The 24,855-nt window shown below is 39.1% G+C and overlaps 1 protein-coding gene across 4 annotated transcripts in view; it reads left to right on the top strand.

The window, feature by feature from the left end:
• Window positions 1-24,855, top strand: part of ATCAY (ATCAY kinesin light chain interacting caytaxin) — a 343,094-nt gene that overhangs the window by 121,565 nt on the left and 196,674 nt on the right. For all 4 annotated transcript variants that reach the window (XM_075204829.1, XM_075204828.1, XM_075204827.1 and 1 more), the window contains 5 exons: window positions 2,277-2,338; window positions 2,706-2,927; window positions 3,639-3,824; window positions 4,234-4,336; window positions 8,583-8,714. In XM_075204829.1, coding sequence (XP_075060930.1) covers window positions 2,277-2,338; window positions 2,706-2,927; window positions 3,639-3,824; window positions 4,234-4,336; window positions 8,583-8,714 — 705 coding nt within the window. The remainder of the gene's footprint in view (window positions 1-2,276; window positions 2,339-2,705; window positions 2,928-3,638; window positions 3,825-4,233; window positions 4,337-8,582; window positions 8,715-24,855) is intronic.

Here is a 24,855-nt window from a genome sequence, read left to right as displayed (position 1 = left end):
AACAAAAAGGAGAGCTGCGTTGGTAATTCTCATTGCAGAAAAATACAAATCCTAGTGCTGTCAGGGTTGGTGTAATTCTGCAGTCAAATTCTACTGCATTGTATAGGTAACACTAGCAGGAGAGCTGCGTTGCTAATTGTCATTGCTGAAATACAAATACTAGTCCTTGCAGGCTTTTCTTCTGAATTTGCACCAAAAAGTGTACGGTGTTATATACACCCAAAGAGAAGAGCTCCATTGCTCCGTTGCTAATTGCCATTGCTGAAATACAGCTTTTCTTCTGAATTTGCAAAAAAAAGTGTCAAAATGGATTCACAGCAGTACACAAAAGAGCAGGAGCACCAAGCAGCTGTTGCCACAGTCATGATGATAGTAATCCCTGTACGCCTATGTAAAAGTACATTTTAAGTCAGGCAAACAAAAATGTAAAAAAACACCTTTTGCTTGGTCAAGAAAAAAAGAGCTGTAATTAAGGGAAAGTTGCAGAAAAAAATAAAATTGCCAACATGCCATTCTACACACGTAGTGGTAAAGAAAGAATGAGGCCTTCGCCTGTCTCTATAAGTGCTAGATCTGAAACTGTTACTGAGGCATCTTCTTGTAAGGTCAGTCGTGACCAAGCAAGACCTTGTTATTCGGACTTCAAAAGTGGTGCCCAAATACTTTTACGTGTAAAAGCCGAGCTAGAAGAAAACAGTAAGGCATTAGAGGAAAATTTATGTTCAGATTCAGAAATTACACCAATCCCTGAGGAGAGTCCATCCACGAGTGCTATGTGTAATCGTGACCATTCTGATAGTGTACCCATAAAGAAGGCACCTTTCAGCATGTGTGCCTGAACAGCCCGAGTGTAACCGGTGATACACCAAGTGAGGATGCCACTTTGGAATTGCAACAGGATGAGGGGGATATTTGTGTAGCCGACGAGGGTGCTAATAAGGATGCTGATGAGGATGATGTTGTTTGTGTAAGTCCTGCATCGGTGGGAGCAGTTCTGGCATGTGATAAGAAGAAGGCCATTATCATGCCTGGACATAAGACCAAAAAATCCACTTCTTATGTGTGCAATTATTTTTACCCACATCCTGACAACAGTTGTCTAGCCATTTGTAGCGTTTGTAAAGCAACAGTAATGTAAGTATGGATGTCTAAATAGACGTGTATATGTATTACCTTCCACTTTGCTGCGGTTTCATCAAGTGTTTGTAATCTGCACTTTACATCAAAGGTACCTAACTAGATTATAATTTTGTGGGAATTGGGGCTGATTTGAAGCTCACTGATGAACTGGCTTTTTGCTGGGAATTACAATGGCTCTTTTTAGTGCATTGTCTGGCACCCTGGATTGGTTTGGGTCTGATAAAAGCACGCATCCCAGGGGGGTCAGCGCTCGTTGTCATGTATAAGCTGTAGAATTACCTCAGTTATCCAAGAAACATGTGGACCAATCAAATGAACCGTAACTGGTTTCATGATCCAAGGACAATTCCATCTTGCCCCCCTTTTCTTTTCTGCCACTGCTGTGTGTCAACGTGTGCTAGACATGGTAGGAACTGTCGTGTGTTTGAGTCATTGCTCTGTCGCTTATCATCCAGCCAGATCGCTGCAGTATTTGTCCGAAAGTGTATGAAAATAATATTGTGACCTGTGAGGTGGTCAAAATTGACTGCAAATGACTTCAAATTAGTGTTATTGAGGTTAATAATAATGTAGGGTAAAAAAAAAGAGCAAAATTATGTGATTTTAGAATATTTTAGCAATTTTTCAAAAAAGAAAAATACAGATCTAAAACCAAAACCAAAACCCACGAGGATGGCTTTACAAAAAACCAAAACCAAAACACGAAGCTAATCCAGATCCCAAACAAAAAACACTTCACGGGGGTCAGTGAGCATCTCTCCATCTCTCTCTCTCGCTCTCTCTCTCCTTGCTCTCTCTCTCCTTGCTCTCTTACACAGTTTCCTTACATGTTGTTTGTGCTACAGTGACTATGTAATTGTATTGTTTGTGTCTACACCTAAGCTATTGCTAATGGCACAACATTTTTCACTGTTATTTTATGGGTTTATTATTGTTTATTTTAAAATGTGTTTCCACACATGCTATTCAAAATGTGTGCACCAGTTCAGTATCCGTTGCAATTATCAATTTAATTGAAGGCATAATAGCTTAATGTGTACATCTTAGGATATTTATATAAAATGTGCGCATTTTAAAAAAATCTAGCATGTTGAATATTTTATTAATAATATATACAAAATATCACTACTCCACAGACCTCTTCCTGAAGACAATGGATTGGACACACTTGGCACTCCCACAGAAGACATTACCTCTTGTAAGTATTTTGCAATACAAAATATGCCCTCAGACAGTGGTGGAACTACTACCATTGAAGCAGGTGCAGTGGCTATGGGGTACGGAGGTGAGTGGGCCTGGTGTTGATGGTCCATCTGCTGCCGAGTCCACTGCTCTGCTTTCCTGAGCATATGCCGGTGCCATCGCAAATGCAGTGAAGCCCCATTTGGGCTTTCAGTTTCAGAACTGGAACTTCACCACAAATGCTCTGGCCCTGCTCATGTTAAGAAGAGTGATGGCCTCTGGAAGATATCCCTACATCGTAAATTTTGCTATGGGATTTGTCAATGCTTCCAGATGTAAAATAGTACAAGTGTATTTACATTTATCCATGTTTTTGTTTTCAGCTCTGCCGAGCATGTTAAATGTCAGTGAATCGCATCGCAAGCGGAAAACACTGGTGGCTCCAGAGATTAACATCTCACTGGACCAGAGTGAGGGGTCTGTGCTCTCTGATGACTTCCTAGATACACCTGATGATCTGGATATAAATATAGATGATATTGAGACTCCAGATGAAACAGATTCATTAGAGTTTTTGTGCAATGGAAATGAGCTGGAATGGGAAGGTAATTATTATTTTATACTTATGCATAAGCTTGTATTTCAGAAGGGAGAGAGAGCTGTGTAGTTATCCTTTTAAGAAACATGTAAGATTATTAGCGGAGTTTATAATGTGTAAATTGTTTCATATAAGCATATTTTTGTAGAAACCTGGGAGAACAGTTTTCTTTTACAAACTGCATAAGGAACACATACCATTTATAGTGTCTAGACTTTGCATTTCAGAAGAATCTGTTATTTTCCTATTGTTTTACTTTTTTCTTTAACTCAGTAACTTTTGTAAACTTGCAAGGTAGCTTACAAGCAAACAGTCTGTTTTCTTATTTCTGGATGGACTTAGAATGACTTTATAGTCTTCTGCATGGAATACGTTTGCTAATTGTCTACGGTTCAAGGAAAAAGTAAAAATTGTACTGCTTTAGCATTGCGAATTAAGGTGTTTAATTATTCCCTCCTTTCTCACAGCTATCCCCCATTTGTTTTATCAGTTTTCAGTAGTCCATCTTATCCAGCAAGTGTTGATTATATTTTCATTTGAAGAACAACACATTTATAGGACATTTTAAGTTTAGTAAAAAAAAATTGCGGGCAAAGAGTAAATATTTGTTAAGTTATAAGTAGTATAAGTTATTATGTAGTAATGTATTTGATAATGATGTAAAATTTATTTTAGAAAACAACCTTACTCATTCAGTATGTTTTCATTTTGATTCTAGATGACACCCCTGTTACAAGTGCTAAGAATATGCCTGGAGATAGTGCAGACTTGTTTGGGGATGAAGTAGTGGAAGAGGGGGGGACTGCAAATGGACGCTTGTGGAGAACAGTGATTATTGGGGAGCAGGAACATCGCATTGACTTACAAATGATAAAACCATACACGAAGGTTGTGACACATGGAGGTGAGAGGGTCACTTCATATTGCGGCTTAGTATTTAAATTCCTCTAATAATGCTACCTGTTCATTAATTTTAATAGCGATACATTTTTAAAGGACAAGTACTCAAAAATAAAAATATAGTTTTAGGTGGAATTATGTAAGAACAATAAAACAATAAAAACCCTACCTGTTCTCCCCCTCAACATCCAATTCGGCGGGCTCTGTAATTTTCCAAACGGTCCAAGCAGGAAATGCTTGACAACATGGCAGCAGTTTGAAAAAATCTCTTTATCTCACATAATGCCACCCAAAACTATATTTTCATTTTGGATGGAGTAATCCTGTAAACTCAATTTCTTATTTATGCATAAACATGTATTTGGTTTTTCTGTGATTAATTTGTGTTTTTCTTTATATGTTCTTTGCCCCAGGGTACTATGAGGAGGGTCTTAATGCCATCATTGTGTTTGCTGCCTGTTGTCTACCGGATAGCAGCTGTCCAGATTACCATTACATCATGGAGAATCTTTTTCTGTACGTGAAAATTACCTTTTTGTGAGCCTGTATAGTAAGTAGCTGAGAAAACAAGCAATCCTATTTTCACATGCATAAAAATGTATTGTGCCAAGATGCATAAAATATATTTTCAAGCAAGATGCATTAAAGATCAGTGTAAATTTGCAGTTTAGCAGTTACCTAAAAGTTGCAACTCTAGACACCTTATCATTCTGCTAATTGAGGTATTGAGATAGATGTGGATGAAAAAGGAATTAAATGAAAAACAATTTGGCTTAATAAAAACATTATTAACTAGAAAAGGCACATATGCTGGGGCAGTGCAAATTTTTCTGCAACAGGATCTATTTGTCCTCTGTGCACATGCATAGGTGAGAGCCCCCATTGCGGTGCTGGTGAACGCTGGCAAAACTAGAAACGTTATTTCAAAGTCCTATCAATATCTCTTTTGGACCATTACCATAATAAATTACCATTATCCATTTTTTCCTCCTAAAATACGGTTGATTGGAGACTTATTTATATCTTATGTTACCAGTAAACATAAAATAAGATGAGTTTCTATTATTAGATTGTGGTGGATGTTGATGAGCCTCCGGCCCCATCTGCCCATCCATAACCCCATCTGATCTAAATTAAAGTGTCACACTTCAATGCAGAAATCACAACTAAGGAGCCCGGAATATAGTGAAACCCACAATGTTTATTGCAGGATAGTACAAACCGGATAGTGTAGGTATAGAATGAGGATTGCAGGGAGATGCAGAAAGCAAATACGAGGAACATGGCTGATGCATGTAAACAGGTAATATGAAGAAATCCCAGGGAACAGGTGAACCAGGAGCACAGCAGAGAACAGCAGGGACAGCAAAGCAACATACAACAGCAATAACAACAATGACCAGCAAGGTATGCAAGGAGTGGCAGGTATAATTAGAGAAACACCTGGGTGAAAGAGATAATTGCTGCAACAAGTTAACCACTAGTGATGAAAGGGAAGGCACAATAGCAACACCTCTTGTGAACAGAGACACTGGAGTTAATACATAAAACACAAGTCCAAAGTCCAGGACGCAGGAGCTGCCAATGCAAGCAGCATGTAATGCAGAGGGTTGCAGGAAGATCCTGGCAGTACCTCCCCCCTTTCCCCTTTATGGTGGATTCCAGACCAGAAGTGATTAAAACAGTCTGAGTCATAGTCCACTGCAAGAGCCTGGCATGCAAGCAGACCACCCTCTCGGAAGCAGGCTGTAGAGGCAGCGCCCTCTCAGAAGCACGCTGTATAGGCAGCGCCCTCTCAGAAGCACGCTGTATAGGCAGCGCCCTCTCAGAAGCATGCTGTATAGGCAGCGCCCTCTCAGAAGCACGCTGTAGCTTAGTAAGAGACAGCAGCTTGCGACTCGGAAATGGAGACTGGGGCAGAGGCTGGAGGCTTAAGACCGGAGACAATGGCAGGAGACTCAAAACCGAAGACACTGACAGGAGACTCAGGACTGAAAGCAGAGGCTGGCACCTCGGAACTGGATGGCAACTCAGAGCTGAAGGCAGTGGATTGCACCTCAGAGCTGGAGGCAGAGGATGGCATCTCGGAGCTGGAGGCAGAGGATGGCACCTCGGAGCTGGAGGCAGAGGATGGCACCTCGGAGCTGGAGGCAGAGGATGGCACCTCGGAGCTGGAGGCAGAGGATGGCACCTCGGAGCTGGAGGCAGAGGTTGGTACCTCAGGACAGGCAACATGAGCTGGCACCTCTGGACTGGCGGCCGGATCTGGCACCCCTGGACTGGTGGCCGGATCTGGCACCCCTGGACTGGCGGCCGGATCTGGCACCCCTGGACTGGCGGCCGGATCTGGCACCCCTGGACTGGTGGCCGGATCTGGCACCCCTGGACTGGCGGCCGGATCTGGCACCTCTGGACTGGCGGCCAGAACTGGCATCTTGAGACAGGCAGCTGGAAATGGCACCTCAGGACAGGCAGCTGGAGCTGGCGTCTCAGGACAGGCAGCTGGAGCTGGTGGGCTAGGCCTCATCTCGAGGAGCAGAATAGGCTGTAATGTGGGAACAGGAAGTGAAGCCCAAACAAATCCAGAATGAGGAGGGGAATAAACAGAAGACGATTCTGTAGGCTGTCGTGGTCTGGGGAAAGGACAGTCTTGTAAAAAGTGTATATTACTGGCACAGTAGAGACAATTTATTATTTCTTCTGCGCCGCCGATCCTCTTCAGTCAGATGGGGGCGTGGACCACCTTTGAACCTGGAGTTTGTTACACCATAGTTCCTGGTAAACAGTAAATTTGTAGTAGCACTATTAAAAGATGATGTTTGCACTGATTCAGCAGCAGAGACGGTTGGTTGAGGCAAATTAACTTAACAGTAGTTGAATTGTGAGAAACAAAATCTGACAGTCTCCTGAATGGGTCCAAAAGTAAAGCAGAAAACTGAGCCAACTGAGATCGTAGTAAAATGATATCTGCTTGTAGAGTCTGTAGCTAAAGTAGCTCAGTGATTTGCAAGGCAGATATGTTGCAGGAGAAAGCAAATGAATACAATTGCAGGAAAAGTTCAAGGAATAGAAAACTGAAGCGGAATCTATCATACAACTCCAAAGCTGTTTTTTGGATGGTCATACTGTCACACTTCAATGCAGAAATCACAACTAAGGACCCCGGAATATATTGAAACACACAATGTTTATTGCAGGATGGTACAAACTGGATGGTGTAGGTATAGAATGAGAATTGCAGAGAGATGCAGAAAGCAAATATGAGGAACATGGCTGATGCACGTAAACAGGTAATATGAAGAAATTCCAGGGAACAGGTGAACCAGGAGCACAGCAGAGAACAGCAGGGAACAGCAGAGCAACATACAACAGCAATAACAACAATGACCAGCAAGGTATGCAAGGAGTGGCAGGTATAATTAGAGAGACACCTGGGTGAAAGAGATAATTGCTGCAACAAGTTAACCACTAGTGATGAAAGGGAAGGCACATTAGCAACACCTCTGGTGAACAGAGACACTGGAGTTAATACATAAAACACAAGTCCAAGGTCCAGGACGCAGGAGCTGCCAATGCAAGCAGCATGTAATGCAGATGGTTGCAGGCAGATTCTGGCAGCACAACTTCCCCCCCTTTCCCCCTTAGTGTGGATTCGGCTGATGCAGATAAATAAGTAATATGAAGAAATCCCAGGGAACAAGTGAACCAGTAGACCAGCAGAGAACAGCATGGAACAGCAGGGAACAGCACAGCAACATAAAACAGCAACAAAAACAATGACCAGCAAGGTATGCAAGGAGTGGCAGGTAACCCCTAGTAAAGGTAAAGCACCTCTGGTGAACAGTGGCACAACAGGTAATACATAAAACACAAGTCCAAAGTCTAGTCCAGGAGGCAGGAGCTGCCAATGCAAGCAGCATGTAATGCAGAGGGCTGCAGGCAGATCCTGACATAAAGAGTGGGGAAATTGACTGTGCAGTGGTCCTATTGGTCCATGCATGACATATCCCTAACTAGGCTTTAATTGCAAGTGCAGCCTGAATGGACACTGTCGCACATCCTGAGTATGTGCTATCAGAGTGGAGGTGGGGGGCAGTGAGTAGAACACCTCCATGTCTAATATCTAGTGATTACATATAATGCAGCTCTGTTCAAAAATAGAGCAGAGTTGACCTCTTCCTCCTCAGAGATGCCTGAGTTTTTTGGTGCAAGGCAGAGACGAGATAGCGGCGCAACACACTACTAAGCATTGACTAATCTCATTACCATGTGTTTGCATACTGCCCTGACTCTTCCCTCCCAGATACAAATATGGAAGATAGAGTAGAAACGTGCAAGCGAAACATGGGGATGCCTATTTAATATGGACAGTAGCAGTACAAGTGCTGCCATTGTTCACCGATTGCTAATGCCATCTCAGGCCCAAGGCAGCTTCCAGTTTCAATGTGCATGTGCAAACAAACAACCCGGCTCACGCATGTTCGATTGTGCGATTGACACCAGACTCACCCCTCCAGAAGGAACTTAATGGCAATCCGCTTGATGTACTAATGTATTTATCTGAAAAATGAGGTACAAATGTACAGAAAAAAGTGCATGAAGTCACAAAAATAAAAAAGCAGTGTTTGCATTGCTGGACAATGTATTTCTGAATTTGTACCATGACCTTACAAATGTTAGACAGACTTCAGGTAACATTTATCTGACATGCTAAACAGACCAAAATAATATGTATCTTTTTTCCTCTCCTTGATTTTGGCAGCTATGTAATCAGTAGTTTGGAGCTGCTGGTGGCAGAGAATTACATGATTGTTTACCTGAATGGTGCCACACCTCGGAAGAGAATGCCTGGGTTAGGATGGCTGAAGAAATGCTATCAGATGATAGATAGGAGGTAAGTTTGAATTTTGAAGAGTTGGAAATTTCACTCATTGAACTAATACACATATAGAACTATGCTTAAAGCAATTACTTCATGGAGCAAGTAGATCCATTTATTGTATTTTTTTCTTATAGTGACATTTTATTTGATCAAATTTACAAAACTAGGATAATTCAAAGAACACTTAGCTTCTGATCTTCACACCTAATAAATGTATAAATAAGTGATCATATTTTCATATATTAACAAGTAAAGACCTTACATTTCAGAAGTATGCAAAATATGTGGTAACCTCAGTAGCAGTAAATGAAAGGGTAATTTGCCTACATCAACACCACTACTATTGTCAAATCTGTTCGCCCACTATTCAATCTTAAAAACAATCAAGGCCATTGAATAAAAAAATGCTCCTAAATACACAGAAGAAAATTCTAAATGGATGTGTCCTGTAACATCCCTTACTTTTACCAAATTTGCTTGCCAAGAAACACATCATTGGAAGTTTACAATAACAGACACTGAATAAGTGAGGGGTTATATCTTGAAAATGACTCATCTTCTACAAACTTCAGAAAATTTCCATCCTCTGTAATAGCATATATGAGAAATCATACAGATACAGGTAGACACATAGCATTTACATAAACTGCATACTGTTACTGCTTCTTCTTCATTGCATAAACCTTGCTAGCTGTTTAAGATTTAAGAGTATAATTCATAAGTAAATAAAGAAACGGCCAACAATTTAAATTTTGGCAACAAGTCACAGTTTGTTGAATTAAAAAATAAAGGTGGCAGCGAAAGCAAATTTCGAGTCAGCTAACAACTAATAGCAAAAAGGATCAAGAGCCAGGTTGCTGCGAAGGAGGCAGTGACTTGCAGCCAATCAGCAATAGCACCGTTTAAATTAGTGGCTGACTGCAAAAGCTTTCCTGACAAATTGTGTCTCACCTGGGAGAAGGAGAAAATGTAAATCCAGAGAGGGAGGGAATTTGTCCGGCAAGAAAGAGGCCCAGCAACTACTGGGGGTAGACTATATGGGCCAGCCAAGGCCCCTTCCCTGTGGATACTATTGGCTGGAAGATGTTAGAAGACTTAACTCCGAATAGGTAAGTGAATGACTCATGCACAAACATATGAGTTTAAGTGCATTCGGCTTATGGACTCTCTTGTCATCAGTGTCAGTGGACACACTGCAGCGATGAAAAGTTATATATGAAAATAACAATGATAAATGTTAGAAAAACTAAACATTGGGATATGCATACTTATGTGTTGTATCATTACAAATACCTATGTGCACTTAAGTACAGATAATGTCTATTAGAGTATTCCACTATATCTCCATATATATCACATATCTTTCAGGTATTTAAGAAAGGTCAAATCAACACTATGTAGGAACACATAAAAGAAATGCTAAATTTATGAAGCTGGTGAAAACTCTAACTTACAGAAGAAGCTGGGGGGGGGAACAGTTATAATGGAATTAAGCTAGATCAAATGGATGCTGGTAGATCCATTATATATGACGTTAGAGACTCAAGTGCAGAGCAGACCCTTGGACGAAGTCTGTGTGGGTCACTTTATTTTCTCTTGCCTCATTACTGATTGCCAGGCCCTGTATGCCTATGTTTATGCATTCTGTTTAATAACTGCCTTTTGATCAAGTACAATTAAGAGCTCAAAGTGCATTTAATGCATATCAAAAAAGCGTAATCAATGGTTTCTGAAGTGTGGGGTTCAAAACATAATGTAGTCAAATATACCTATATCCATACTTTGTCTGCAGTATTCATGGGTATTAACGTTCGGTGAAAATAATGAAGTTCTATATAGTATGCCGTGTACATAGCATAGTAGGCTATGCGAAGAACGTGTTTTGACCACTCTGTTAACAGCAATTACAAAGTGCAATGTTTTGTCTTTGACCTAATAGGCAGTTTTTTTGATGTCCATAGGTACAATTCCAAATGTGATACATTGCAGACTTGTTACATGTTTATTATCCATATTATTTTCCTGGTTTTTTTATGTAACCCCAAATTGTTAAAAAATAAATAAATGGTTAAATAGACCAAATATAAAGATAGATATATTTACACCAAATAATAGTGTTCATAATAATAATAATAAATGTATTTCAGAGTGTTACTCTCTACCTCCTTACTCCACAGATCTGTGATCCCTTTTGCGATTGCCATTGCAGATTTAAAAGTTGTCGCAAAGATTAACATGCTGTGAGAACTTTTCAATCTACAACTGTACTGAACCTTCCCCAAAGAGGGATCACAGGACTGTGGAGTAAAGCCATGGTGCCTGAGTCATTACGGTACGCAAAATGAGTGCAGCGTACGTACGTGCACTAATGTACGTACTTTGTGGCTGCGAACGGCCGAAGTCATGAAGCTGCGTATTCTCCCATACGCAGCTTCATGACTTGCGGCGCAAGTCTTCCTATTCTACCCGTTCACATCCGTACAAGCAGGCACATACTTGCATTACGTGCAGAAGCGAACGCTACGCTGTTTAGTGCATAGTAACATCATTGGTGTATCTCTCAATTGTTGAATCATGGTGCTGGTTGCAAATAACCGTAAAAATATATATTCTCCTTGTTATGCTACTTTGTTTACCCTGTCAAGATGTTTTACTTTTGATGATTAAAATTTCGTAATATTGAAATATTTACAGTGTTTTATCCTATATCATATATCAGTATATCATGTATATTTGATGTGTTTTTATATATGTATTATATTATTATTATATTATATAAGCCTTTGGTGTCAGCTGGAAGGAAAGGAATATTAACAGAAATGAAGTAGTTATTCAAAGAACCTATGTTTTCAATCCAGAGATTTTCAACAAAGACTTGCACAGACTTCTTCGACTTGTCCATTGCATCCAGGAGACTCAAAAGGATCAGGATACGCCTAAATACTTTCTCATCCAATTGTTATATGATAGGTGTAAATTATAGTATAACCTTCTTTTGTTGAAACACAAAGTACATCTCTGGTCTGTTTAAGATCAGAGTTTTCAGCATAGAAAAAGAGTGGAAGCTTATTATTTTGTAAAGAAACAATGATCCAATTTTATTCGTTAAGTGTCTTTTGCTGAAGGAATTTTTTTATGACTTTATTAACCTATATAACACCAATGAGGTTATGCCGCTAGCCCTGTTTTCCACGTGTATCAGGTTGTGTCTTGGTTCTGTTTTCAGTATATGTTTTTGAAAGAGGTTATGTCGTACCAAACTGTTATTTCTTTGGGCCTTATCACATTATATCCCGGATGTGAGGTGTGACCCTATTGGTTGGCTCTTCTCTATTGGCTTTTAAACAACAGCTTTACTTAAGTATATACAACAACCACAGACCCGTCACAAATGGCGCCTAGTATCAATCAAATATACATTCAGTCCTATCGTATTAGATGTACATAACATATATAGGCATAACATATATAGGCTTTCACATAGTCCAGTATTATGTAAAACTTCTAGATGTAGTGTCTCCGCATCGGTGGGTAACATATACCGTGTTCATCTAATTTCATCCGAATATATACGAGAAACCCCTTAGGGAAATGCACTTACCAGACGTGGGTAGTACATCAGCATGTAACACTTCTCGGCGGTCGTTCTGTGAATTTAATCATCAGCTCAATATGGGATACTCACGGTGACTTCTTATTCCTGTAACTCCGATCACTCCAATCATCAGATAAGAAGAACACCCAGCGGACGGTCACTCCCTCTGACTTCTCGCTGATCCACAATCCTGTGGACTTTGCACCGGTTTCTCTAATGCAAGTATTTTTCGTTTGCTCCTCTAATGATCATGTGCTGGAATATCACCGGTATCTCTTGGTGGAAATCCGTCGGGTGTGTGAATAAGCAGGGGAATATAAGAAAATGCTAATAGTGCATTAACTTTAACATAAAACAGTTTATTCAATATACAGAAACGTACATGCTTTCAATGCAATAAAATCACTCGAGTCTCCTCATTCGATGTGCCCTTACCCGCATAAGATAGAATATATGCAATATATCAAACATCCATAGAATCGCCTGCAACTCTTGGGAATAAAGGTATATGGTGAGGGACACCCGCTCCTAAACCTCTACCAACGCGTTTCGATTCAAACTGAATCTTTCTCAAGGCTTGTATGAGGTACGTTCTTGCTGTCTATTTAAGCTGATCAATGTCCCGTCTGCAGGTGTTAAGTGTTAGCTGTGAACACTCCCCGCAACATAGATTCAGCTTATCTATTCTGGATGAATTTCATTAAACATTTATAAACTTTAGACTAATCGGAAATCAGTCTACAGTTATTTAAAGATAAATATTAAATGTGAACACTCTCCACACCAATCAGTAATCTGTAATACAGCATTACTATTAAGGTATTATTTTTAAGGTATAGAAAAAAGCGGACCCGATCTCAATCTAGACCTGGATATATATATGCATCTATACTCTTATTACATAAATACATAAAAGAGATATAGTGATACAGCTATAATTAAAAGGAGATATAATAAAATACATATATTATAACAAGGGAAGGAAGGGCGTTACTAATATGGTGGATACGCCGATACAAACAAATCCAATAGAATCTACAAATCTAATCTACTAAACCAGTGGTTCCCAAACTTTTGCAGTTTTAAGGCACCCCTCCAAAATAATTACCGAGCAGTCCTGTTTTAGAAGTAGTTGGGTCAAAAAATTGTAATAAGTATTTAGGTCAAGACAGAAATGCTTATTTAGTTGTATGCAAAAATTCCCCCTCTACATCAAGACACTCTACCCCCACTGCATCCAGACACTCTGCCCTCTCTCCCACTGCCCCCTCTGCGCTCTCTCACGCTGTCCCCCCTCCTCTGCCCTCTGTCACGCTGTCCCCCCTTCTCTGCCCTCTGTCACGCTGTCCACCCTCCTCTGCCCTCTGTCACGCTGTCTCCCTCCTGTCACGCTGTCCCCCTCTTCTGCCCACTGTCCCCCTCCTCTGCCCTCTGTCACGCTGTTCCAGCTCATCGGCCTCGCTGTCCCCCTCCTCTGCCCGCTGTCACGCTGTCCCCCTCCTCTGCCCTCTGTCAGGCTGTCCCAGCTCCTCTGCCCTCTGTCACGTTGTACCAGCTCCTCTGCCCTCTGTCACGCTGTCCCAGCTCCTCTGCCCTATGTCCCCCTCCTCTGCCCTCGGTCACTCTGTCCCAGCTCCTCTGCCCCTCTGTCACGCTGTCCCAGCTCCTCTGCCCTCTGTCACGCAGTCACTCTCCTCTGCCCCCCTCCTGTCACGCTGTCACTCTCCTCTGTCCCCCTCCTGTCACTCTCCTCTGTTCCCCTGCTGTCACTCTCCTCTGTCCCTCTCCTCTGTCCCCCTCCTGTCACGCTGCCACTCTCCTCTGTCCCCCTCCTGTCACGCTGCCACTCTCCTCTGTCCCCCTCCTGTTACGCTGTCACTCTCCTCTGTCCCCCTCCTGTCATGCTGTCACTCTCCTCTGTCCCCCTCCTGTCACGCTGTCACTCTCCTCTGTCCCCCTCCTGTCACGCTGTCACTCTCCTCTGTCCCCCTCCTGTCACGCTGTCACTCTCCTCTGTCCCTCTCCTGTCACTCTCCTCTGTCCCCCTCCTGTCACGCTGCCACTCTCCTCTGCCCCCCTCCTGTCACACTGTCACTCTCCTCTGTCCCCCTCCTGTCACGCTGTCACTCTCCTCTGTCCTTCTCCTCTGCCCTCTCTCAATTTGCCCCCTCTGCCGCGCGCCAGCCATAAAAAAAACAAACAGAAACACTTACCAGTCTTCGCGGCGCCGGGACCCAGCATCCTCCTCTCTCACGCAGCCTGTCACTGATATGACAGCTGCGTGAGAGAGGAGGATGCTGGGTCCCGACGCCACGCAGACTGGTAAGTGTTTCTGTTTGTTTTTTTATGGCTGGCCCGCGGCACCCCTGAGACAGAGCCGCGGCACCCCTGGGACCCGCTGCGCACAGTTTGGGAACCGCCGTACTAAACCGAACATAGGTAGAATCAAATGTTGGTCTATGCATTCTATATATCGTAACTTCAATACGATGGAGTAGGGAAGACATGTCTACAATAAGTAAGACCGGTCTATGTCGATCAAGAGCGCCTACCTATTATAGAGCCCCTGGATTAGAGAGATAATACATACCAAATATACAATATATATACAATCATAAACATATAGACCAAGATAATGTGAGTGATATACAGCCTATCTACTCAGATCTAAAATGCATATATGGGGATAGATACATAGCTGGGAATAACATTTTTAATACACATAGCGGATACACATTCACTCACATAAGAAACCATTTAGTCTCAAAATCCTTATTAAGGCCCCTAGGAATGAGTGTATCCAAATGATATATCATCCTCATTTCCGCTTGTGCCAATTGTACCGCTGAATTCTTCTTCCTCCAATCCGCTGATATCTTTTGTATGCCACAAAAATATTTAATTTCTCTAACATCACAGTTATGCTGTTCTTTAAAGTGTAGTGAGAGGGAGTGTTGCTCATAACCTTTCTTAATATTTCTAATGTGCTCTCCCCATCTATCTTTCAATTTTCTGGATGTTCTCCCAACATACTGTCTATTACATGTACATTCCACCACATAGATACAGTTGGTAGAATTACATGTCATAAACTCTTTAATATTATGTACATAATCTGTAGAGGAGGATCTTACTTCTTCTCTTTTCTTCCCATGCCCTTTCACCGTGCGGCAGGGTTGGCATATTCCACATCTATAGAAACCCTGTGATTTAATTGTCATCTCTGGTTTTTGTTTCAAACAACTTTTTACCACCTGGTTTTTTATAGTGGAAGCTCTTCTATATATAAATTTGGGATATTGTTGGATAACTCCGTTAAGCATGGGGTCTCTCGTGAGAATGGACCAATGGCGTTTTATAATTTTTTCAAATTCTTTTGAGTGTGAACAGTATTGGGAAATGAATGGAATTCCCAAGTCTCCATTATTCGGGACTTGTCTTTTATTTTCGGGATAAGTAGCTGATCCTTATCAATATTCTCCACTTGTTCTATCATTTGTTCTACTTTATCCTCATTGTACCCCTTTTCTATAAATTTAACTTTTAATTCCTGTGCTCTTTCCTGGAACCTATGACGTTCCGTACAGTTTCTTTTAATTATTTTAAGCTGGCCCATTGGTATGTTTTCTAGCCATTTGTGGTAATGATTACTTTCAATAGGGATAAGGGAATTAGAGTCTGTTGGTTTCCTGTATATATCTGTAATTAGTTTGCCATCTATGACTTTGATTTCCAAGTCCAAAAAATGGACAAAACTTCTACTGATCTCAAAGGTTAATTTAATATTCAATATATTTGTATTGAGTTCCTTACAGAAATTTTCCAAAGACTCTCGATCCCCTTTCCAGATAAAACATATATCATCAATATATCTAAACCATGTGACCAGATCTGCCCCTATGGCTGGATGGTTCCATACAGAAATATCTTCCCACCAGCCCATGAACATATTAGCGTAACTAGGGGCGAATCTGGTCCCCATTGCCGTTCCGCAATTTTGTAAGTAAAAATCTCCACCATACCAGAAAAAGTTATTTTTCAGGATAAATTCTATCCCCTCTAAAATGAACATTTTTAGGGATTCATTCATATCTGTTTTATCCAGGAAATATTTTACTGCTTGTATTCCCTTATCATGATCTATTATTGTGTATAACGCACTCACGTCTGCTGTAACTAGGATATAGGAATCATACCATTCAATCTCTTTCAATTTGTTAAGCATATCCATTGTGTCCCTTAGATAGGATTTAATATGGAACATAAGGGGTTGTAGGTAATGATCCAACAAATGAGATAGATTTGAGGTTATTCCATTCACTCCTGCCACTATAGGTCTTCCTGGGGGGGATACCATGCTCTTATGCACTTTAGGCAAAGTGTAGAACACAGGAATAGAAGGATTCTGTATTTTCAAAAATTCTTTAACCTTAGGTGATAAAATATTGATACTTTCATATTTAGCAAATAACTGATCCAATTTGTTGCTAATCTTATCGGTGGGGTCTGCCCTCAATTTTTTATATGTTTGTGGGTCATTAAGTTGTCTATAATTTTCTCGATCATAATCTTCCTGATTTAAAATTACTATACTTCCACCTTTATCAGCTGGTTTTATTACTATTGACTCATTATTTCTTAGTTCTTTCAATGCGGTCCGCTCAGCTTTAGTTAGATTGCCTTTCCCTTTTTTCAATTTCATATTTCTGAGGTCTTCTTTAACCAAGGTTTCAAACGTTTCTACTAGCGGTCCCTTACTCTGTTGGGGATAGAAAATAGATTTTTTCTTAAAGGTACGCTCTTTTACAACATAGTCGTCATTGTTGTTTTCTGTTTCTTGGGTACCAGTATTTTTATTGAAAAATTTCCTTAATGAAATCTTTCTTATGAATTTTTGAAGATCCACAAATATATTGAATTTATTGGGTAAACTCGACGGGGCAAATTTAAGCCCCTTAGTCAAAACTTTTCTTTCCTCCTCTGAAATGACGTGTGTACTTAAAGTGAAGATTTTAGTTCCTATCCCAATATCTACTTCTTTTTCCTGATCAGAGCTGGTTATATGTTTTTCCTTTTGTGTGTCTTCATTTTTACTTTTAATTCTATTTTCATTTTTGTTTTTATTCTTATTTTATTTTTATTTTTTATTTGAAACCCTGCTCTTTTACCTCTTTTCCTGTTACATCTTTTATTGATCAATTTTATTCTTCTAAAAAAACGTTTTGTTGTCTCAAAGCCTCAAATCTATTTCTAGTTTGTATCGGATATCTATTTCTATAATCCCAACGCCTATTCCCTTCTCTGGGGCTCATTTGGTTGTAATGTTTACTTCTTTTGACTTCCTGCCATTCTTCCTTGTTGTAATTATATCTATTACCTCTATCCGAACCATAATAATCCTCAGAGATATCTTTTGAATTGGGGATCGGCTCTCTTTCCCTATTCTCTACATCATTCTGATATGTATTGTTCCTCCACCTATTCGGGTTTCTTTCAAATCTAGAATGATCATGACCCTTTTTCAATTTCTCTTTTTTGTATTCTTCTCTGTCTCTATTCATATCAGACTTTGAATTGTACGTAGCTCCCCAATTCTTATCCTCCTTGTCCCTCCAATATTTCTACTGAAATCCGTCTACAGTTATTTAAAGATAAATATTAAATGTGAACACTCTCCTTTTAATTATAGCTGTATCACTATATCTCTTTTATGTATTTATGTAATAAGAGTATAGATGCATATATATATATCCAGGTCTAGATTGAGATCGGGTCCGCTTTTTTCTATACCTTAAAAATAATACCTTAATAGTAATGCTGTATTACAGATTACTGATTGGTGTGGAGAGTGTTCACATTTAATATTTATCTTTAAATAACTGTAGACGGATTTCCGATTAGTCTAAAGTTTATAAATGTTTAATGAAATTCATCCAGAATAGATAAGCTGAATCTATGTTGCGGGGAGTGTTCACAGCTAACACTTAACACCTGCAGACGGGACATTGATCAGCTTAAATAGACAGCAAGAACGTACCTCATACAAGCCTTGAGAAAGATTCAGTTTGAATCGAAACGCGTTGGTAGAGGTTTAGGAGCGGGTGTCCCTCACCATATACCTTTATTCCCAAGAGTTGCAGGCGATTCTATGGATGTTTGATATATTGCATATATTCTATCTTATGCGGGTAAGGGCACATCGAATGAGGAGACTCGAGTGATTTTATTGCATTGAAAAGCATGTACGTTTCTGTATATTGAATAAACTGTTTTATGTTAAAGTTAATGCACTATTAGCATTTTCTTATATTCCCCTGCTTATTCACACACCCGACGGATTTCCACCAAGAGATACCGGTGATATTCCAGCACATGATCATTAGAGGAGCAAACGAAAAATACTTGCATTAGAGAAACCGGTGCAAAGTCCACAGGATTGTGGATCAGCGAGGAGTCAGAGGGAGTGACCGTCCGCTGGGTATTGTTCTTATCTGATGATTGGAGTGATCGGAGTTACAGGAATAAGAAGTCACCGCGAGTATCCCATATTGAGCTGATGATTAAATTCACAGAACGACCGCCGAGAAGTGTTACATGCTGATGTACTACCCACGTCTGGTAAGTGCATTTCCCTAAGGGGTTTCTCGTATATATTCGGATGAAATTAGATGAACACGGTATATGTTACCCACCGATGCGGAGACACTACATCTAGAAGTTTTACATAATACTGGACTATGTGAAAGCCTATATATGTTATGCCTTTATATGTTATGTACATCTTATACTATAGGACTGAATGTATATTTGATTGATACTAGGCGCCATTTGTGACGGGTCTGTGGTTGTTGTATATACTGAATTTGCATACTCCTTTGTGGATAGGAGTTTCCGTACACAGGCAGCCTGATATCAAAGTCTGCGCTACATTTCTATCTTTTTTATTGTTTAGTATTATATTTGTCCACTTAGATAGAAACAGCTGCGGACATCAAAGATGTTTAATTATAGAGAAAACAGGAAAAGGAAATTAGATCACCTGTTTAAATATCAATCACATGGAGATGACACAGAATTTTATGAGGAAGATTTGGAAGGAATGATGTCGAGATTAGAAAAAAAATTGATCAAAGAGAGCAAAATCTGGTGGGAGGTAGCCACATTGGAGAAATATTTAGTGGGAAAACTGATATCCAGAGGTCTGAGGATGAATAAGACCTCTGCATTTGAAACTGAATCCGTAGAATTCACTAAAAAATGGCAGAGAATTTTAGATCAATGCTCCTTTGCCTTAATGGAATTAATTATTAATTAAAGACAGCAAGTACTTAGTAAAGTGGCTCAGGAGATAGAAGATTTAAAGTCCCTTGTTACTCCATTCTCAAATTTAGAAGACTTTAAATATTTAGAGGAGGAGATCGTACATAAAGTCAATAAACAAGAGAGTACCATCATGGAAAGAAAACAGAAGAAATATAGGAGGGACAAGGAGGATAAGAATAGGGGAGCTACGTACAATTCAAAGTCTGATATGAATAGCGACAGAGAAGAATACAAAAAAAGGGTCATGATCATTCTAGATTTGAAAGAAACCCGAATAGGTGGAGGCACAATACATATCAGAATGATGTAGAGAATAGGGAAAGAGAGCCGATCCCCAATTCAAAAGATATCTCTGAGGATTATTATGGTTCGGATAGAGGTAATAGATATAATCACAACAAGGAAGAAAGGCAGGAAGTCATAAGAAGTAAACATTACAACCAAATGAGCCCCAGAGAAGGGAATAGGCATTGGGATTATAGAAATAGATATCCGATACAAACTAGGAATAGATTTGAGGCTTTGAGACAACAAAACGTTTTTTTAGAAGAATAAAATTGATCAATAAAAGATGTAACAGGAAAAGAGGTAAAAGAGCAGGGTTTCAAATAAAAAATAAAAATAAAAACAAAAATGAAAATAGAATTAAAAGTAAAAATGAAGACACACAGAAGGAAAAACATATAACCAGCTCTGATCAGGAAAAAGAAGTAGATATTGGGATAGGAACTAAAATCTTCAATTTAAGTACACACGTCATTTCAGAGGAGGAAAGAAAAGTTTTGACTAAGGGGCTTAAATTTGCCCCGTCGAGTTTACCCAATAAATTCAATATATTTGTGGATCTTCAAAAATTCATAAGAAAGATTTCCTTAAGGAAATTTTTCAATAAAAATACTGGTTCCCAAGAAACAGAAAACAACAATGACGACTATGTTGTAAAAGAGCGTACCTTTAAGAAAAAATCTATTTTCTATCCCCAACAGTGTAAGGGACCGCTAGTAGAAACGTTTGAAACCTTGGTTAAAGAAGACCTCAGAAATATGAAATGGAAAAAAGGGAAAGGCAATCTAACTAAAGCTGAGTGGACCGCATTGAAAGAACTAAGAAATAATGAGTCAATAGTAATAAAACCAGCTGATAAAGGTGGAAGTATAGTAATTTTAAATCTGGAAGATTATGATGAAGAAAATTATAGACAACTCAATGACCCACAAACAAATAAAAAATTGAAGGCAGACCCCACCGATAAGATTAGCAACAAATTGGATCAGTTATTTGCTAAATATGAAAGTATCAATATTTTATCACCTAAGGTTAAAGAATTTTTGAAAATACAGAATCCTTCTATTCCTGTGTTCTACACTTTGCCTAAAGTGCATAAGAGCATGGTATCCCCCCCAGGAAGACCTATAGTGGCAGGAGTGAATGGAATAACCTCAAATCTATCTCATTTGTTGGATCATTACCTACAACCTCTTATGTCCCATATTAAATCCTACCTTAGGGACACAATGGATATGCTTAACAAATTGAAAGAGATTGAATGGTATGATTCCTATATCCTAGTTACAGCAGACGTGAGTGCGTTATACACAATAATAGATCATGATAAGGGAATACAAGCAGTAAAATATTTCCTGGATAAAACAGATATGAATGAATCCCTAAAAATGTTCATTTTAGAGGGGATAGAATTTATCCTGAAAAATAACTTTTTCTGGTATGGTGGAGATTTTTACTTACAAAATTGCGGAACGGCAATGGGGACCAGATTCGCCCCTAGTTACGCTAATATGTTCATGGGCTGGTGGGAAGATATTTCTGTATGGAACCATCCAGCTATAGGGGCAGATCTGGTCACATGGTTTAGATATATCGATGATATAGGTTTTATCTGGAAAGGGGATCGAGAGTCTTTGGAAAATTTCTGTAAGGAACTCAATACAAATATATTGAATATTAAATTAACCTTTGAGATCAGTAGAAGTTTTGTCCATTTTTTGGACTTGGAAATCAAAGTCATAGATGGCAAACAAATTACAGATATATACAGGAAACCAACAGACTCTAATTCCCTTATCCCTATTGAAAGTAATCATTACCACAAATGGCTAGAAAACATACCAATGGGCCAGCTTAAAATAATTAAAAGAAACTGTACGGAACGTCATATGTTCCAGGAAAGAGCACAGGAATTAAAAGTTTAATTTATAGAAAAAGGGGTACAATGAGGATAAAGTAGAACAAACGATAGAAGAAGTGGAGAATATTGATAGGGATCAGCTACTTATCCCGAAAATAAAAGACAAGACTCCGAATAATGGAGACTTGGGAATTCCATTAATTTCCCAATACTGTTCACACTGAAAAGAATTTGAAAAAATTATAAAACGCCATTGGTCCCTTCTCACGAGAGACCCCATGCTTAACGGAGTTATCCAACAATATCCCAAATTTATATATAGAAGAGCTTCCACTATAAAAAACCAGGTGGTAAAAAATTGTTTGAAACAAAAACCAGAGATGACAATTAAATCACAGGGTTTCTATAGATGTGGAATATGCCAACCCTGCCGCACGGTGAAAGGGCATGGGAAGAAAAGAGAAGAAGTAAGATCCTCCTCTACAGATTATGTACATAATATTAAAGAGTTTATGACATGTAATTCTACCAACTGTATCTATGTGGTGGAATGTACATGTAATAGACAGTATGTTGGGAGAACATCCAGAAAATTGAAAGATAGATGGGGAGAGCACATTAGAAATATTAAGAAAGGTTATGAGCAACACTCCCTCTCACTACACTTTAAAGAACAGCATAACTGTGATGTTAGAGAAATTAAATATTTTTGTGGCATACAAAAGATATCAGCGGATTGGAGGAAGAAGAATTCAGCGGTACAATTGGCACAAGCGGAAATGAGGATGATATATCATTTGGATACACTCATTCCTAGGGGCCTTAATAAGGATTTCGAGACTAAATGGTTTCTTATGTGAGTGAAGTTATCCGCTATGTGTATTAGATATGTTATTCCCAGCTATGTATCTATCCCCATATATGCATTTTAGATCTGAGTAGATAGGCTGTATATCACTCACATTATCTTGGTCTATATGTTTATGATTGTATATATATTGTATATTTGGTATGTATTATCTCTCTAATCCAGGGGCTCTATAATAGGTAGGCGCTCTTGATCGACATAGACCGGTCTTACTTATTGTAGACATGTCTTCCCTACTCCATCGTGTTGAAGTTACGATATATAGAATGCATAGACCAACATTTGATTCTACCTATGTTCGGTTTAGTAGATTAGATTTGTAGATCCTATTGGATTTGTTTGTATCGGTGTATCCACCATATTAGTAACGCCCTTCCTTCCCTTGTTATAATATATGTATTTTATTATATCTCCTTTTAATTATAGCTGTATCACTATATCTCTTTTATGTATTTATGTAATAAGAGTATAGATGCATATAAATATCCAGGTCTAGATTGAGATCGGGTCCGCTTTTTTCTATACCTTAAAAATAATACCTTAATAGTAATGCTGTATTACAGATAACTGATTGGTGTGGAGAGTGTTCACATTTAATATTTATCTTTAAATAACTGTAGACGGATTTCCGATTAGTCTAAAGTTTATAAATGTTTAATGAAATTCATCCAGAATAGATAAGCTGAATCTATGTTGCGGGGAGTGTTCACAGCTAACACTTAACACCTGCAGACGGGACATCGATCAGCTTAAATAGACAGCAAGAACGTACCTCATACAAGCCTTGAGAAAGATTCAGTTTGAATCGAAACGCGTTCGCTAGAGGTTTAGGAGCGGGTGTCCCTCACCATATACCTTTATTCCCAAGAGTTGCAGGCGATTCTATGGATGTTTGATATATTGCATATATTCTATCTTATGCGGGTAAGGGCACATCGAATGAGGAGACTCGAGTGATTTTATTGCATTAAAAAGCATGTACGTGTCTGTATATTGAATAAACTGTTTTATGTTAAAGTTAATGCACTATTAGCATTTTCTTATATTCCCCTGCTTATTCACACACCCGACGGATTTCCACCAAGCGATACCGGTGATATTCCAGCACATGATCATTAGAGGAGCAAACGAAAAATACTTGCATTAGAGAAACCGGTGCAAAGTCCACAGGATTGTGGATCAGCGAGGAGTCAGAGGGAGTGACCGTCCGCTGGGTGTTCTTCTTATCTGATGATTGGAGTGATCGGAGTTACAGGAATAAGAAGTCACCGCGAGTATCTATATATATATATATATATATATATATATATATATATATATGATATGATCATATGATATGATACTATATATATATAGTATCATATTGAGCTGATGATTAAATTCACAGAACGACCGCCGAGAAGTGTTACATGCTGATGTACTACCCACGTCTGGTAAGTGCATTTCCCTAAGGGGTTTCTCGTATATATTCGGATGAAATTAGATGAACACGGTATATGTTACCCACCGATGCGGAGACACTACATCTAGAAGTTTTACATAATACTGGACTATGTGAAAGCCTATATATGTTATGCCTATATATGTTATGTACATCTAATACGATAGGACTGAATGTATATTTGATTGATACTAGGCGCCATTTGTGACGGGTCTGTGGTTGTTGTATATACTGAATTTGCATACTCCTTTGTGGATAGGAGTTTCCGTACACAGGCAGCCTGATATCAAAGTCTGCGCTACATTTCTATCTTCTTTATTGTTTAGCTTTACTTAAGTGTATAATGCTAATACGTAAATTAGTTCAATGAAATCACACATATACCAGTTTTTCTTGTAACAAAAATATTTTAATTTATATACTAAAACTATTAACAAATGTTAAGTAAGAAACAGAAAACAAAATAATCAATAAAAGGTATTTAACATTTTTTTGAGATATTTTTTTTTTTTTTTTACATTTTTTTGCTTTTTCTTTATGCTTTTTATATTTTTTTTTCTTGTTTTTTTAATTCATCCAGAAGCCTCTGGCTGTGCCTTGGAGGACCCATCGACTCCTCATCAGCTGCAAAAAATGAAAGACAACAATTTAGTAAATGCACTCTTAATACATTTCAATGTGGTGAAATGCTAGCTGTCGGTTCTTGTACCTTTGCATTTTGTAAGCTCGGTACACTGCATAAATGAATGTTAACCAAACACTGGCCCCATTCATTAAATT

This window comes from Mixophyes fleayi, chromosome 1 (assembly GCF_038048845.1).
Source record: "Mixophyes fleayi isolate aMixFle1 chromosome 1, aMixFle1.hap1, whole genome shotgun sequence".
Lineage (NCBI taxonomy): Eukaryota > Metazoa > Chordata > Amphibia > Anura > Limnodynastidae > Mixophyes > Mixophyes fleayi.
The sequence above is the reverse complement of the archived record's forward strand: the minus strand, read 5'-3'. Positions and strand labels throughout refer to the sequence as shown.